Source organism: Colius striatus, chromosome 2 (genome assembly GCF_028858725.1).
Source record: "Colius striatus isolate bColStr4 chromosome 2, bColStr4.1.hap1, whole genome shotgun sequence".
In the NCBI taxonomy this organism is placed as follows: Eukaryota; Metazoa; Chordata; class Aves; order Coliiformes; family Coliidae; genus Colius; species Colius striatus.
This window is the reverse complement of record NC_084760.1, coordinates 20,930,061-20,947,526: the sequence shown is the minus strand read 5'-3', so window position 1 is coordinate 20,947,526 and position 17,466 is coordinate 20,930,061. Positions and strand designations below refer to the sequence as shown.

The 17,466-nt window shown below is 38.7% G+C and overlaps 1 protein-coding gene across 1 annotated transcript in view; it reads left to right on the top strand.

Moving 5' to 3' along the window:
- Nucleotides 1–17,466, top strand: part of PRIM2 (DNA primase subunit 2) — a 106,388-nt gene that overhangs the window by 77,165 nt on the left and 11,757 nt on the right. The window contains exons 11-12 of the mRNA XM_061990217.1: nt 12,633–12,759; nt 14,217–14,299. Of these exons, the coding sequence (XP_061846201.1) occupies nt 12,633–12,759; nt 14,217–14,299 (210 nt within the window). The remainder of the gene's footprint in view (nt 1–12,632; nt 12,760–14,216; nt 14,300–17,466) is intronic.

Below are 17,466 nucleotides of genomic sequence, written 5' to 3'. Positions count from 1 at the left end.
CCTGTCCTTTTTGAAAAGTTTTGATAGAATAGTTTATCAGTCTTGATACATTTGTTTTAAAGATATTTTAAAATAATTTTATATTCAGATTTCCTGTAACCATACAAATTGACTTCCGAAACAAAACGCAGAATCCTCTATACTTTGCCTTCTCTTTTCATCATGTCCGTGTAATTGTTATAGCATCATATAGCTGTCATATTCCATCTGTCTATATTCAGCCAGCAAATCATATCTAATGTTTTAGTCATGTTGAAACACAGCACGTTGTCTCAAATGTGTACTCTGCTCGTATACCACACAAGCATGATGTAAATAGAAAAATGTATTTTTGCTTTCAGAATTGTTTTAAAATTCTGCCACATGTCTTTGAAATCCATTGAATCTCCTGGTTAAAGACAGGACAGATCTTTTACACGTTATTTGTGCTACACTCATTTTATGTGTCAGAAATTTAGTATATTGATTTAGTCAATTTACTACTGGAGTATTTCAACATTATAGAGTTTACTACTTCCTTAAAAGTTAGGTTGTGATTTTTATGGAAGCATACAATGGTATTTAGCTGTGAAACTGAATTTTTCATAATGTGGTGAACTTTTCCTGTTCTCTGTGTCCCAACTTATGTCCTACTCAAGAGAAAAAACATGTCCCTCAAATACAACCCCCACCCCCTCTGTTCCCCACATCCAACTAAACTCCAATATTTTTTTCCCCTAATTTATTTACTTCATAGAGTTGGGCCTGGAGCATGAGAACTGGGGCAATACCAGTGAAACTCTGGGGAAATTTTTTTTTTAAAACGAAGTGTCATGGTTTGACATGACAGCCGTTTCTGGTGATGGGGAAGGGGCTGTAAACATGACTCCTGTAAGAAGTTGCTTGAAATTCTACCCAGCTCTGAGCCAGACCCACTTGTGGGACTGATCCAAGTAGGTGTCTCCATGATCAATTTTTAAGAAGAAGCTGGAAGAGGAGATTTCTTCCTGTTCCTTCTTGTTCTGCCCTTCTTTCTTTTCCATCTGGTGGAGGTGCAAGGAGTTGGAAGAGAGAGAGAAGCAACCATGAGGACCTCAAGGTCAGTGAGGGAAGAGAGGAGATGTGCTGGAGCAGACTCTCCTGCATTCTACAGAGAAGACTGGTGAAGCTGAGATTTGTTTGCACTTCATAAAAGAACCTGCACCAGGGGCAGTGACTATGCTCAGAGGAGACCCTGTCCTGTATGAGGGACCCTATATTCACACAATTTGTAGCTGTTGGGAAGAGCCCACGCCAGAGAAGTTTAAGGACTGTGTCCAGTGAGAGGGACCCCATATTGGAGCTTCATTGCTGACCGGGCAAAACCACTACACCGAAAAAGTTTGGGATTTTTATATTCATTACTGTAGTTAGGATTTTTCTTGTATTTTGTTATCAAAGTTATTTCCCTATTTTTTAGAAGCTTACAGCAGGCACCAAAAAACTGAGTGTATATTCTTCTGAGACAGTTCAGAGCATTCTGATAGTAGAGCTTCTTTTGTTTTTCTGTTTGTGTTTTCCTTGCACTCATCTTATAACTAAAGAGAAGCTAACAAAAGTAGAAATAAATAGTCAAAGATGGGAAAACAGTCTTGTGTACTTTAAAACAAGCTTTCTTCTATTGGTTGAATGCAGACAGACTCTTTCATACTTGCAGTCTAGAGTTCAAATATGTCTTGATTACAGTGCACTCTGTGCATAGAATAGAATATGAAAAGGTCTTTATATGTAAGCAGTTCCCCTTATTATGACAGCAATTCCTAGTACCTGATTTTCTACATTTCTGTTTTCTTTGATCATCGTCTTAAAATGTGATTTTTGTCTATTATACTGCTGATAAAGAAAAATATGTGTTTTTGCAGCAGAGTTTTTATGGAGAGAATGCCAGTGTTCTTGAGCCAAATGAAACTGTCTGGAGAGCTCCAATATCTAATTTAATCTATGTTCTAAAGGGTTGACAAACATCAAATCTCTGTGTGTGATTTTGTGTTTCAGTGCCTTGCTTTTGGTGTTCTTCTGTAACACCACCATAGAAGTTAAGTTTCAAGAGTAGAAATAAGGAATATTTATCAGTCTGAGGAAATGTATTTATTACTCAGCCTCCTTGTAGTTTTGTTTTCAGAATTGCTTGATCTTTTTCCAATGATCAATTTATCCAGACATTTTGTGCTTTTTTAAAAAATCTCTTATACTGGGGATTTGCTGGTGTCTTGAGACATTATGTGATTGAGCGTTTAATATCCTCTTCTGACACTCATCCTTGTCTAAGAGGTTTAACCACATATCAGTAAAAGGCAAGTTTATTTTTTGCCACAGCTATATCACATATCGATAACTTTGTCATTTAGATTGGTTGAAGGGATATTCTGCAGACCAGGTCACGGGATCTCTGAGTGTTGCTGCCTCTTCTGCAAATCTGAGGCTTAGGGTAAAATTTAATCTCTTGGATTTTGCTGTATCTCGTTACAGACTAGATTGGATCAGTCATAGATGTCTAATGAATGGCTGCTTTGCTGGCAGGCTGTTACTACTTGATGGTAATGGTGCCTTACCACTCGGTCTCATCAGTGAAGAAAGCCTGCCTTTGTTTTTTTAACTCACTGTGCCTCTTGCATACCTTTTGTCATCTAATGCTGAACTTGGCTTCAGATGTCATTCTGGTCAGTGCATAAATTAAGGAATAATAATCTGTAAAGGATTCCTAATATTGCTGCACTGCAGGGGGACAAGCAAGGGGGGATGCCTTAATAAATTAACAAAGTAATTCAATAGTATTGTCATGGTTTGACATGACAGCTGTTTCTGGTAAGGGGGAAGGGGCTGTAAAGATGGCTCCTGTAAGAAGTTAATCGCAACTCTCCCCAGCTCTGAGCCAGACCCACTTCTGGGGCTGAACCAATTAGACACCTCCACGATCACTTTTTAAGGAGAAGCCGAAAGAGGAGGTTCCTTCCTCCATTTTCTTTCCTTCTGCCCCTTCGTTTTCTTCTGGCTGGTGGTGGTGCAAGGAGTAGGAACAGTGAGAGAAACAACCATGCAGACTCCAAGGTCAGTGATGAAAGAGAGGAGGAGGTGTGCTGGAGCAGAGACTCCCCTGCATCCTATGGAGAGAACTGGTGAAGCTGAGATTTATTTTCATTTCTTTAAAGACCCCGCATCAGCGATAGAGACTCATTTTGCTAAAGCTGGCCCCAGTCCAGGGGCAGCGATTCACTTCATTAAAGGCCCCGAGCCAGAGACAGTGACTATGGCCGGAGGAGGCCTTGTCCCGTGTGGGGGACCCTTTATCATTATGCCCAGGAGAGACCGTGTCCCGACAGAGGGACCCTGTAACTGCAGAAACTGCAACCGTGGCAAAGAAGCCATGCCAGAGATATTCACCAAGGGCTGCGTCCTGTGTGAGGGACCCTGTATCGGCAGAAGCTGCAGTTGTTGGGAGCAACTCACACCAGAGACTGTGTTCTGGGGGAGGATCCCCATGTTAGAGCAGAGGAAGAATGCCAGGAGTCATCCTCATCTGAGCAGACAGAAGCGGCAGAGCCCATCTGTGAGAGACTGACCACATCCCCCACTCCCTGCCCCCCTGAGCTATTGAAGGGGGAGGAGGTAGAGACATCGGGAGCAGTGAGCTGGGCCTGGGAAGAAAGGAGGGATGGGGGAGGGAGATCTTAAAGCGCTGCTTGTAATTTTCTCATCATCCTACTCCCTTTTTGCTTTTATTCCATTCTGTTTCTTGTAGAATAAACTTTCCTCCTTTCTTCTCTAAGTCGAGTACTGGAGTCTGTTTTGCCTGGAACCGTAATTGGCAGCGAGCCCTCCCTACCCTTGTCTCAATCCACAACAACCTTGCTTATCTTTTTAGTCCCATTTCACTGGGGCCTCTGCCATCCTAACGAGGGTGGGCGTGAATGGGGGCACCGAGAGACTGTTGTGGTGCTGCTGTGCTAGCTGGGCCAAACCGCGACAAGTATCTAATGAGTCAAGATGAGGATCTTACTCAGGTGAACTTAGGGAATGGTATTGAAAGGGAAGAAAAATTCTGTGGTCTAAGTAGTGTAAAAAGGTGTGCAAAACCTTCCAGTCCCTGCTTCAAAGACTGCATATTTAGGAAATGTTGTGTACTTCAACCAGGTCGGAAAATATAATTCAGTGAGCACATGATGTGTTCTGCTGTGTCAGGAGATGATTGCTCTTCAGAGACAGTTCTAGACTGAGAACTTCAACTGTTGTGGTGAAATTCTGCTCAGATCTTTTGACCCTCCAGCAAATGTACCAAGTAGAACTGGAATATTGGATAATGAGCCAAGCTTTGTTGGATTAATTCCAGTGTCCTCTAGGAGTCTTTGAAATTGGGAACACCCTAGCATAGGTGAATTGCATGCTGTGCCAGCAGCAGTGCTCTTTTAAGAGCAGATCAATATGCACTGTTCCTTTGGATGCATTTGTGATGCTGTGGTTGAACACATGCCTGTTGTTTTGGTTGAACACACGCCACAGCTTTAAGATGTTGTCATGGCCTAGTAAGAATAAACCCTCTGTCAGCATGCAGTCTAACCGTTCATTTTATTACTGGTTGGTCTTAAAACCAGAGTCCATTTGGGTACATTTCAGGGTTCTTCACAAAGTGACAACATAGCTCCATGCTGACATCAGTTTTCTTTCCTATTTTTTTCCCTATCTGTTTAGGTTATTATTGCACTTGCTCTTCTAGGTTACAGTATGTACTACACTACATAGATTGTGAGCCATATGAGACTTTGCAGGGGTCCCTGGCTAGTTTTCATCCATCTTTTCTGATAATCTGCAGCATATGCTGCAGTGGTGTGCACGTAACTATGGATTTCTCCCAAGTCTGATATAGACTTCCTGAATTTCTTTTTTCCTTTGTATACATATTATTTACACTGGAATCCTAAGCTACTATGACGATCAATAGAGGTCTAGCCTATACAGTCAAAGGTGTCTAGAGAGTGATATATTTGACAAGCCTCTAAATGCCTAAGTTAGGATAAATTGAATTGCTCCCCAGGCTCTTCTGATTGAATTGACCTCCATTGACAATAATGGGAGATGTCTGGAACTGAATCTTATTCCTATACATGAACACATTTAGCTACTATTCTACTTCTGTTTAACTTTCTTAGTCTTAGTACTTTTATTGTACTGTATGCTAAATTTCTATCTACTTTGCAATCTGTTGACATTCTTGCATCTCTCAGTGATAATGCTGTGTTCTTCTTTGCCATTGAATGCTTTGGAGACTTTGTCTGCAATGTCTCATGAAATTAATAGCTCCATTAATTTACTGCTTACCTTCTGCTGAAAAATACGCTTCCAAGTTTCATCAATTAACTTCTCTGAATATTAGAAAGCGAGGAACACTGATTGAAAAACATTGGCAGAAAAATCTGAAAGGTGTTGATATGTTTTTTTTTCTAACTGAATGAGATTCCTTGTTTTAGAAATTGATTATTGGATTTTTTTTTCCCATCTTGTATTAAAATTTAAAAGACAGTTTGCTATGGTTTTTTAATATTTGTCTTGGTCCATGTACCTGTGTGAACAAATAGTGTACATAAATTGCATATTTAGCTAAGTTATTTTAAGGTAATCTTAGACTAGTGTAAATGAAAGCCTACATTGTCATGTTTTTGCCTGATTTGTCTGGGGTAGCCCAAAAACTAGCTCATCAACCCCTCAGTTTACACTCATGTGAGTATTATAGAACAAATTTGACTGATCAAAACTTTTCTAATTTTCTTGTGGTGTATGAAGCTTTCTCCAGACTAAAGCAGTTCTTGCCTCATGTGGTTTGGAAAACCTGAAATTGGAGAGGCAGAGGGGTTTTTTTGTACTTGATGTGAATCTGTCTGTAATGACTGACATACAACATATTAGAATTTTCCATCTCAATTTTAGCTGATGTCTCAGATCTGTACCTTAAGGTAGAAATCATGCTGCAGGCTGAGAATTTAGAATAAATTGAAACTTTTTGTTGTTGGCAGATAGGAAAGCATTTATTTGTGCTTCTAAATAACAGCCGTGCTTGGAAAAAGATAACCTCAAGATGAGGTTATTTTAAAGAGTGAGCTTAAAAAAAAGCCGTTGCTTGGAACAAGATAGGCCAGCTAAGCAGTGCCAACAGTAATAATTTGAGCAACTTGCCTGGGAAATGGATGACAACGTGAACCAATTATTTCAAAAGATGTGTGATAAATTTTTGAATTTGAAGCAGTTATCCAAACAGGCTCAACAATTTTAGACAGGAAATTACCCAAAGACTGTTTTTTTTTAAAAAAAAAAGATGTTAAACCATTACTTTTTTGAATTTTGCAGAGTTGGAACTAATATGGTGGTCAGCCAAGAAACTGGATGAAATGACTCCAATTTTAGTTGTTAGACTTTAAATAAATCTCCCAGTACTGTAAGGAATAGATGCATAAAAACTTGCACAAGTACGTAAAAGTAGTTAAACTGAAATATGAAGGTTTTGTGGAAGTATGAACCCGAGCATACAGGGCTTGGAAAACCTGTCAGTAAGTTGTTTTCAGTCCTAATACACATGATGAATATCAGAAATGGTAACAAAGTTTATGGAGGACTTGGTTCTTTTTCTAGATACTGATGTGAAAAGTGACATAAGGAGAGTAGCTCTTAGTGATGACAAGATACTTACTCTGCAGCGGCTGGAATGCCTTGGAAATGTCATTTGTTACTGTTCTGTTTTGAAAGTGTGTTCAGCTGTATCAAATTGATAATTGAGACATTCATGACCCATCCTTCTCTGCTTTGTTTGATGAAAGCTTTACTTCAAAGGAGAGCATATGCCTGCTAGGTAGTCTATTTGATATATAGATCCTTATTCCATATCCAAAGACCTTGTGTACATTTATATGATCAGAATTTATTCGAGATAGAGTTTCCTTAATTTCGGATCTGGACCATAGTAATCTGGTATTGGACTTCAGTTGCAAATTTATAGGTTATGCATATATTTTTTTTTATGCATTTTTCATTTATATCTTGCATAGTCCTTAATTTATTACTTGTATGTCTTTTAGTGAAGTCTGTCTGATACAGTATGTGTGTCTTAACTAACAGCTCTAAGTCAAATTCATCTGCATTAGTCTGATACTCGGATGAATATACTCCATAAAATCTTAAGTTCTTTGCTACACTCATCTATGTTCAGTGGCCTCCAGCCTCCTTGATGCTGGCTTTGGACTATTGGTTTAGTTACAATATATCAGTGCTAAGAACTTAGCTTCCTAGTAGAATTTGGTGTAAGAAAGCCACAGTGTCACCTGTTCTGAGATACCTAGAGTCATCATTAGAATTACAGGTTGGAAAAGACTTTTCAGGTCATCAAATCAAAAAGTTAACCCAGGACTGCCACATCCACCACTCAACCATGTCCCGAGTCCATTCAGTACCGCACACTGGACATGTTGGTTCGTTACAGCAAATACTGATGCATAAAATCACAAAACTGCCTACCTTTCATCAGCAGTACATTTCAGATCAGGCATAATGTCCTCCATGTCTGGAGGAAAGAAAAGTCCTCAAAAAACTTTATATCTTGGGTTATGGAGTCTCCTTTTCTGGAGACATTCAAAACCCACCTGGGTAAGTTCCTGTGTGACCTATTCTAGGTGGTCCCACTCTGGCAGAGAGGTTGGACTAGATGATCTTTTGAGGTTCCTTCCAGCCCTTGAGATTCTGTGATACTGGGAATGAAGTTAAAGCTCATCAATGACTTGCAGTCTTCTAAAACAAAATTTCACACTGCAGTAAATCCCAAGGTTTGCACATTACAACAGTGAAGTGACAAATTTGGTAGAGATGATGCTACTACTCAACAGTGTTATGATATTGCTTTGACATTGCTGTTTTATTGTGACTTTTGCAGTAAGGTTTGTTGATATTTAGCACCGGTTGTGGTGGGATGTATATGCATACCTGTTCTTTTTTTCTGTGATAATAGAACAATTTTTTGCCTTTGTGTTCTTTTCTTTCATCTCAGAGTACAAGGGAAATGTACACACTCCTTCAGCATCATTATTGTTGAGCAAATTCATATCAGACTTCCATAAAACCCTCAAAAGTTCTTAGAGGACCATCACCAAAACCATGATTTTTTTTGTAATCACTTAATTCAACTTTTGACCATTTACATTTTTTTTCCCCATAATGACCTTTTAGTAGCTTGCAGTTAAAATATACTGTAATGGTAATTTTACAGGTTTTTTAACTGTTTTTCTGGAGCGGTTTGCAACACAGCAATTTATAGGCAGTTTGAATGACCCTGTCAACACCTACGTGCATGATGTGGGCTGCATATGATTTGTTTATTTTGTTCAAGGAACTGTGAAAATCCTACCACTTACAGTTTGAGGTGATAGAAAAAATAGGGACAGTTCCCTATCTCTGCTTTCTTATTTCTGCACATTTCAAACATGTCTAACTGTACCTTGGTGCTTTCGTTGGCAAAAGGGGTTACTCTTGAGGGGGATTTTTCTTTGTGCACATCCTAGAGTAATGGTATTAGGAGAGAGTGAGTCTGATAGCCTCTTAGCCTAGAGAAGAGGAGGCTGAGAGGAAATATGATCACTCTCTACAACTACCTGAAGGGGAATTGTAGTAAGGTGGGAGTTGGTCTCTTTTCTTCAGTAACGAATGATAGAACACAAGGAAATGGATTTAAGTTGTGCCAAGGGAGTTTTAGATTGGAGCTTAGGAAGAACTTTTTCACTGAGAAGGTTATTAAGCATTGGAAAGGGCTGCCCAGGGAGGTGGTGGAGTCCCTGTCCCTAGAGATAATCAAAAGATGCACAGATGATCTACTGAAGGATATGGTTCAGTGATGGGCTTGGCAGTGTGAGGTTAGTGGTTGGACTTGATGATCTTAAAGGTCTCTTCCAACTGTAACGATGCTATAATCATTGAATTCATCCCTCAATCTACAGAGCACTGTTCTGCAGGATGTGTTTCCTGAAATGAAGTGCCACAATTCATGGTTTCTTCCCATGGAGGGTGACCACACAGCCTGTCGGATGTTGGTGCTGCTGAAATGCTGTTTCCTTGATCAATGAGAAGAAACACTCAATCGCAAGGATGAGAGAGCCCTTAATGAAGCATGTAACTGCCTGTGTGCAAACTTGTACCATGTAGCTGTGCTGCTGTGCCATCTGCCACTGTGAAAGCTACTAAGATCCAAACAGGATTCTGAGAAAGCAGTGAGAATGTATCCAACCCTTCCCAAGGCCATGTTGCATTACTATGTAGCTGTTATTTCTATTTACTGCAAGAGCTACTTCTCAGCATAAAATAATGAGTTAGGTAGTAAAAGTAATTTCTCTGGGCATTAAAGCAAGTGATGTGATAAATACAGCTCAAGATTTTCGTGTACAGAACTGTTGAAGATGGGTCTTAATTTCTGGCAAACTGAAGTAATGCCTCCTGAAGCATTCATGATTTGCTTTTCCCTTAAAAAAAAAAATCTAATGTAACTACTTGCTCAAATATCCTTTGTTAAACAAATGAGATAAAATTTCATTCATATTTTGCAAAGAAAGAGGAAGGGTTCCAGGGCTTCTGAGTGGAAGAATAGGTGGCTATAGGATCACAGACTCCGGCTTCAGTTTAACAGGCTCACTCAGAGGTTGGCAATTAAGATAAAAATATCTTTGTATTTGATGTTTACTGTTTTTGAGGAGTGTACCTGTTGCCCCATTCCTTTCGAAGTCCATGCTTACACCTCTAGCAGGTCCTCATACAATCTTACTTTTCTTTCTAATGGAGTGCTGGTAACCCCAATTCTGTTACTAGCTAGCAAAAGTAGTGCTCATTTACTGTTCAACCCACCAGTTCTTTTCTTAGCAAAGGGTTAACTAGATAAGATTCCTACATCATGGAACCTGCCCACGGCTCTGTCTCTTTTATCCCACTCTGCTCCCCACAGTCTCATCCCTAATCTTTTAAAATAAAGTCACTTTGTCATAAGCACAGTAAGGATTAATTAGTCAATGTTTGTTCAGAGCTTTGAATGTCTTAAGCTTTATTTGGAATGAGTGCTGAATATTTCTCTTCTTGATACATTGACTTGATTATGACCAGCATTTTGATAGAGAAGTTTGTCTTTTACCCTTTAAATCAGGTGCTGTTTAGGATTTTGTTTTCAGAGGCTGTGTATGTTTTTATGCACATTTATTACATTGATTTCAGCATTTGACCCTGTCTCCCACAGCATCCTGGCAGCAAAACTGAGAAAGTGTGGGCTGGATGATCAGGTAGTGAGGTGGATTGTTAACTGGTTGAAGGGAAGAAGGCAGAGAGTTGGGATCAAAAGGGCGGGGTCTAGTGGAGTCCCTCAGGGGTTTGGTGCTAGGTCCAGTATTGTTCAATACATTCATTAATGACCTTGATGAGGGAACAGATGGCACTGTCAGCAAATTTGCTGATGATACTAAACTGAAGGGAGTGGCTGACACACCAGAAGCTGTGCTGCCATTCAACGAGACCTGGAGAGGCTGGGGAGTTGAGTGGGGAGAAATCTGATGAAATTCAACAAGGGTGAGTGTAGTCTTGCATCTGGGAAAGAAGAACCCCAGGTACCAGTAGAGGTTGGGGAATGAACTGTTAAGAGAGTAGCGCAGGGGAAAGAGACCTGGGGGTCCTGGTGTGCAGCAGGATGAGCACGAGCCATCAATGTGCCCACGGTGGCCAAGAAGGCCAATGGCATCCTGGGGTGGATTAGAAGGGCTGTGGGCAGTAGATCGAGAGAGGTTCTCCTCCCCCTCTACTCTGCCCTTGTGAGACTGCATCTGGAATATTGTGTCCAGCTCTGGGCCACTCAGTTCAGGAAGGACAGGATACTGCTGGAGAGAGTTCAGTGCAGGGCCACCAAGATGATGGAATGCAGCATCTCGCTGATGATGAAGGACTGAGGGAGCTGGGGCTCTTCAGCTTGGAGGAGACTGATGGGTGATCTCATTAATGTTTACAAGTACATAAAAGGTGGGTGTCAGGAGGATGGAGCCAGGCTCTTCTCAATTATGTCCAATGATAGGACAAGGGGCAACAGGTATAAGCTGGAACACAAGAGGTTCCAGAAGAAATACAAGGAAGAATTTCTTCAGTGTAAGGGTGAGGGAACACTGGCACAGGCTGCCCAGATGGGTTGTTGAGTCTCTTTCTATGGCGGCATTCAAAACCCACCTGGATGAGTTCCTGTGTGACCTACTCTAGGAGGTCATACTCTGACAGAGGGATTGGACTAGTTGATGGTTTGAGGTCCCTTCTAGCCCTTCAGATTTTGTGTGTCTGTGATATGTGTATTTTGTTACAGATTTTTAATTATCTGCATTTTTCAAAACCATAGTATTTTACATGAAGAGAAATACACATACTTTTGTATCTTATTTTAGACATGTTTTAGCAAGTCAAGGTATTTCATAGGTATATGAGTATACCACAGACCAAACAGACAATTACTTGTAGAAATTATATTCTTGAAGTAGAAGTGTTACCAGTTGTATGCTTGAATGATTTTTCTCTGTACATTATACTTCTTTGTCTTTTATTAGTAAAGTACCAGAGTAAAAAATAATTTTGAAGTGTTTTTGAGAAGAACACATGAATTCTTTTGGGACTTGTTTATATTCAGGTACAGAACTTAAGGTTAATGCTAGAATTTTGAATTGAGCAAGAGCAGTATTGGTCTGTCATGTATTGTTGTGGTTTGAAGATGTGTAATTCTAAATATGATGCTTAATTATTTTATCTCATTTGAGTTTTTTGCTATTAGAAGTATGGTATTTGAACAAACGATCCTTGATGTGTTATAGTAGCTAGTGCAACTTAATGGAATTCTTACATTAGATTATCTGATTCTACTATGGATTTTGTGTCACCGGTTGCCACGTACAAAATGATATGAACTTATGTCATTGAATGTTCTTTGCAGGACTTACCAAAAATGATATATTGATACCACTGTTCTCCGCCAAGATAAATGTTTGTTTACATCTGTATTACTTCAGATGTCATTTTATTAGAGGAGTTGGTAGTCTTATCAGTCGACAAGAGAGCTTTGCTAAAATCTTTCTCTTTTATACAAGTAAGGTAAAATCCATCTTAGAATCTGATGAATTGAACTTTCGTGCTGAAACAAAGTATAGGTGAAGCATTATGCTTTGGGAGAACAAGAATGTGAATCTGAGTAAAGAAATCAATGTTTCTATTTTTTTCCCTGAGAAAGCAATCAGTTTATGGATATTTATGTAGATTTTAAATTACTGGTTTTTCTCTGTCTACTAACATCATGGGGTTCAAAAATTTGATCTTTATCTTTAAAGCAATTAACACATCAGCTGAAAAGACCTTAAATTAGTACAGTGGCACACTTCTGTGATGTGTCTGCAAAACACATATTTGTGCACATACAGATCTATGTGAGATAAAAATCAAAGTTAGCAGCAAGCAGCTCAATTTTCAGTTTTCACAGTTTGAGTATATTTGGAAGATTTATTATGTTACCCAGTATTTCTATTTGCAGAGCAAATAGAATCATTGGCACAATATCTTAAGCATTTATTATTATTTTTTAAATGTAGTTTGACAAAGGATATGCTTACAGTATCCGCCACAACTATGGAAAGGAAGGAAAGCGAGTTGATTATACCCCATACAGCTGCATGAAGATCATCATGTCCAATCCACCAAGTCAAGGGGATTATCATGGTGAGTTAAAAAAGTTTAAATACAGTGACAACCCTTGGCTAGGGTTATTGCCTCCTGTAGTCTATTGAATAATATATTTAATTTCAAGGCTAGAGTGGTCTTGCACTGTTTTGTTTTGATTGCTCTTGATACGGTTTTACATACGTCGTGTCACGTAGTGCAAGGAGAATTTAAATGTACAGATGCTTAAAAAAATTACCAATTAGTGGTGTTTTGAGATATGAATTCAATTGTACAGGAATTCTGTTGTTTGCTAGGGTACTTCAGAACCTTCAAAGACTATATGACTAAGCATGGAAAACCTGCACTGACCTCACTGTTGTTATTCTAGTACCAGATTGTTACCTCAGTTGTGTTTCAAAACTAATTCTGGGTCAAAAAAATCCTAACTCTTAAGGTGGTGGAACTGTTGTCTGAAAGATGGAGTCATTACCAGGTGTACAACTTGCCAGTAATTACACACACAAGCGAGTCTCCTCCTCTGGAGACATTCAAAACCCACCTGGATGAGTTCCTGTGTGACCTACTCTAGGTGGTCCTGCTCTGGCAGTGGGCTTGGACTGGATGATATTTTGAGGTCCCTTCCAACCCTTTTTGCTGACTTATTTCAGGTTTGTGCAAGCCCAAGTGCTTTGTGGTAATTCCACAAATCAAGCACAGCAACGGGACTTTCTGTGCAGCACTTATACACGAAGCCATTAACATACACGTGTACTGTAAATCTATTACATAAGTGGTCCAAGTTTTACGTGTGATGTTAAGTTTGCTATGTCATTCTAAGAAGTCTACTGTGCATGCTCTGAGAGGGTCTTCAGTGGTCTCTGTCGGTTGTTCCTGAGTGCTGTCCCCAAAAAGAGCTCTAAAAGTTCATTCTTTGGTCAGTTTTATCTAGTTCTGTCCAAACTCTTCCTCTGATTTTTCATCTTTATTTTGCACACATTGGCAGTTGGATATGTAGCCAGGTTAATGTTTACCTAGCTCCTGAACTATCATAAAAAAAATTCCCTTTATATTTTGCAGCTTGTGTAATGGAACTTTCTAAGGTGTTTATGAAGTGATATTTTTACAAAGGACTATGCTTTAAAGACCAATTGGTTCTCATTACATATCTTTTCCTGGTTTTTTATTTATGTCACAGCTGTTAAATGTACCAGCATTATCCTTGTTAGTAGAGAACTAACTAAAACCATTTTCCTGTCAGTGAAAGAGAATTGTGGCCTGCTTTTATTGGGGTATTTTATGGAACTCTTGAGCCTGTGGTGCCCTGGTAATCATGCAGTGGAGTAATTATTAAAAAAAAAGAAAAAAGTAAGCAATTATACACATAGACAATTAACTTCCTTATTAATAAACTGTTCGACAATTAGGAACAACTTAGCTGGTCTCTTGAGTGCCTTACTGCACTAACTCCTGGGTAAACAGCCTTGTTTACGAGCTTGCTTGTTTTTTACTGTCAGGGTGCCCATTCCGCCACAGTGATCCTGAGCTATTGAAGCAGAAGCTGCAGTCATCCAAGATCCCTCCCAGTGGAATAACTCAGGTAAGGCATGTTTTGTTTGGCACTTTCATTATTAAGCCACTGTTTTTCAATTTTACTTTCTGTTTCTGTGGGAATGCTATATGGAATTTGTCGGCATAAAAGATTCTTATCTTATTATCTTTTTATAAAAGATTTAAACCAGAATCTTGGCATTCTGGCTCCAGTGCTGCCACTGATGTGTTGATTGTTGTAATCTCCTTTTATTGTTTAATATTATAGATTGGTTTATTCCTGTAGTGGATACAATAGAGAATTTTGTTTTAATTCTTTTTACTGCACTGTGATTTGGAAAAAAAAGAGTTTAAATGAATCTGGCAATGCTTTAGAGAATTTATTTTCATTCTTGTAGTGACTCGTGGAAGACTCTACTGTGTAGTCAGTAGACTTAAGTAATTGTTTTCTGTAATAAACTTCTAAACCCCATACATTTTTAATCATCCGTTGCACTAACTTCCCCTAAACAAGAAAAGCACATGGAATGATGATTCTATAAATGCCTAGTGAAATTAAGCAGAGATTTTTAGCTGCTTTTTAAAAGGTAAAATTAATTTGAAAACATCTTACACAGCAAGGACAATGCAAGAATTGGAACTTTTTCGAAATGCTTGCTGAAGGACTGCGACTCCCATTGCTTGTTCTAGCAAGAGGTTAAAGCTATAAAAGAATGCCATCATCTTCACTGGGGGCAGATGTACAGGTTAAACTGGGTGTATTAGCTGCTTGAAACCCACTTTAGGTCCATAGGAAAAACCTGCTTTATTGTACATTGGCTTATTTATCTCTTCTGTGAAGACTCTCCAATCCCCCAAGACATTAAATTTGTTAGAGAACATTAGCCAAAGTTCAATGACTCAATCAAAACCTTTCATTTAATCCAATTATGGAAAGCAGCAATTTTTTAAATTAAGAGAAAAATTCTAGTAGAAAGAGGATAGTTTCTTCTGAAGTTATCTACTGTTCATTTATATAAGCATGTTCCCCAAAGAAAAAACAGTAATTGGAGCAAAACCAAGAAGGATGAGTCTAGATCCTCTATTTCCCTTGATCGTAGAACTGGAAATTTTTACTACCTTTCTTTTTGCTGTTCTCATAGAAATGAATTGGGAAAAGGGTAATTTCTGTAAGAAACCTTTCAAAACCAAATAACTATTTCAGAGCCTATCATATATATTTTTCTATTTTAGATTTGTAGGCAACACATTACATGGCATTAAGTACGGTACCACAACAGATATGTTTATCTTAATATATGCTTCAATCTTTATATTCTTCAAATTGATTCACTACTGTCAAACCTGGCTTCATAAAGATTTTACCTGATCAGCACTACACTGAAGACATAAATGAAATGTGATCCTAAATATACTATAAATTCCAATCCTATATCATTGCACATTCCCACATTGGATGCTCAGCTAACAAAATTACTTCTCTGAGAAGCATTTTTAAAATGAAGAAAGCAAGCTACTGCCACAAAGAAATAGCCTAACCTAAGGAAAATGTAAAACAAACTCAAGTTAAATATTTCAGTTCTTGGAATGAACATCAGGATGAACTCTCTCTGCTCCAGGCTACATAACAATTAGACAAGACCCGGAAGTCATCTGCTATATTACCTCAGGAAGATGACTTCAACAGAGAGACAAGACAGAGCCTTAGAAAACCTGTACTGTGACAGCAGGCTGGATCTAGACTCTTCACAGAAAGCAGATTCACATATTCAAACGTTTTGATCACTTTTTCATTACTAACTGTACTGCAAAATGACTGCAATGAAAGCAGTCCAATGCTCAGACTGATTACTGAAGTCATGTGAGGTCTGGCAGTATTTCCTCTGCACCATCATCCTAAGGTCCAGCTTTGCATTTTCACACCTGGCCCATGCATAGAAAGCCCTTTAGAAAAGCACTGTGAGGATGCAGTTTGTTTTGACTACAGATCTGACAAATGCTTTATCTGTATGAGGAAAAAACCCCCAACAAACCAAACCACAAAATTTCTGGTCTTATGAACCCGTAAGTATAATGTGTGCTCCTTGTCTCAAGAGTGTGAAGGACAGCCGTAGAAACAAAAGGCTGAGAACAGCACTGGGAAACCAACTATCTTTAGTAAAACTACAACCATAGGTGGCTGGACACTAGCTCACATTTTGGCTTATGTACTAACAATGAGCTTCATACACAAGAAAAGGTCTTGTCCATGGGCTTGAAGAGAATGTGAGTGCTCTAAAAGAACAGATGAAAATTCTGAACAAGTATTACTCATGCAAATGTTATGTATGGACCAGGCAAATGTAGCAAGGAGGACTGGTAGCGATAAGATGTTTGAAACAGATGTGAACCATTCTCCTACTACTACTGAATATCTCAAAGACTGCCTGATGTAAAAAGTGAATTTCTGAAAACCCAGATGCAGACAACTTTTTTTCTTTTTTTAAAATTTTATTATTCTTTGGTTTTGGGTAGAGAGTGTTTTGGTTTGGATTTGTTTTGGTTTCACAGTAGGAGTTGCCACTGAAGAGCCCTCTACTCCAGATGCATTTTAACTAATATCACAAAATTTGTGGACAGGTCAGCAGCCTTTTACGGGCAAAGATAATGCTGATGATAAAATTTAAGTCTCCTAGTGAACCTCAATTCTGTTTTACAAGGGGAAAAAAACCCTGAAACACACACACACACACACACAAACTGAAACCCAATTTATATCAAGGAACTATGTTATATGTAAAGATACTGCCCTTCTGTGCAAATTGACTGAAGACATAACCTCTACTAAATCCTAGCCACACATAGCAAGGCAGCTAAAACAGTAAATCCTCATTAATCTTTCCAGTGATCATCAGGATAAAAAACTCAGGGCAACATCAATTTTTGATGCATATAAAACCTGAAAAAAGTCAAAGGAAAGTATCCCTAGTGCCTGTCAGATTTATGGAAGACAGCCAAGTGCTTATTTATACGAACCAGGAGAAATGAAGGAAAAACAAAAGAAAAAACATTCCTAGGACAAAGTCTGTCTGTTTCAAGATTTTGTCAAGAATGACTATGAGTGAACAATAAACAATTTTAAACTATTCCATTTCTATTATAATGATTCATTTCAAGGGAGACTACTTTTACTTGGAACTTCCACATTGTGTTCTATCTAGTTCAAACATTGTTGAT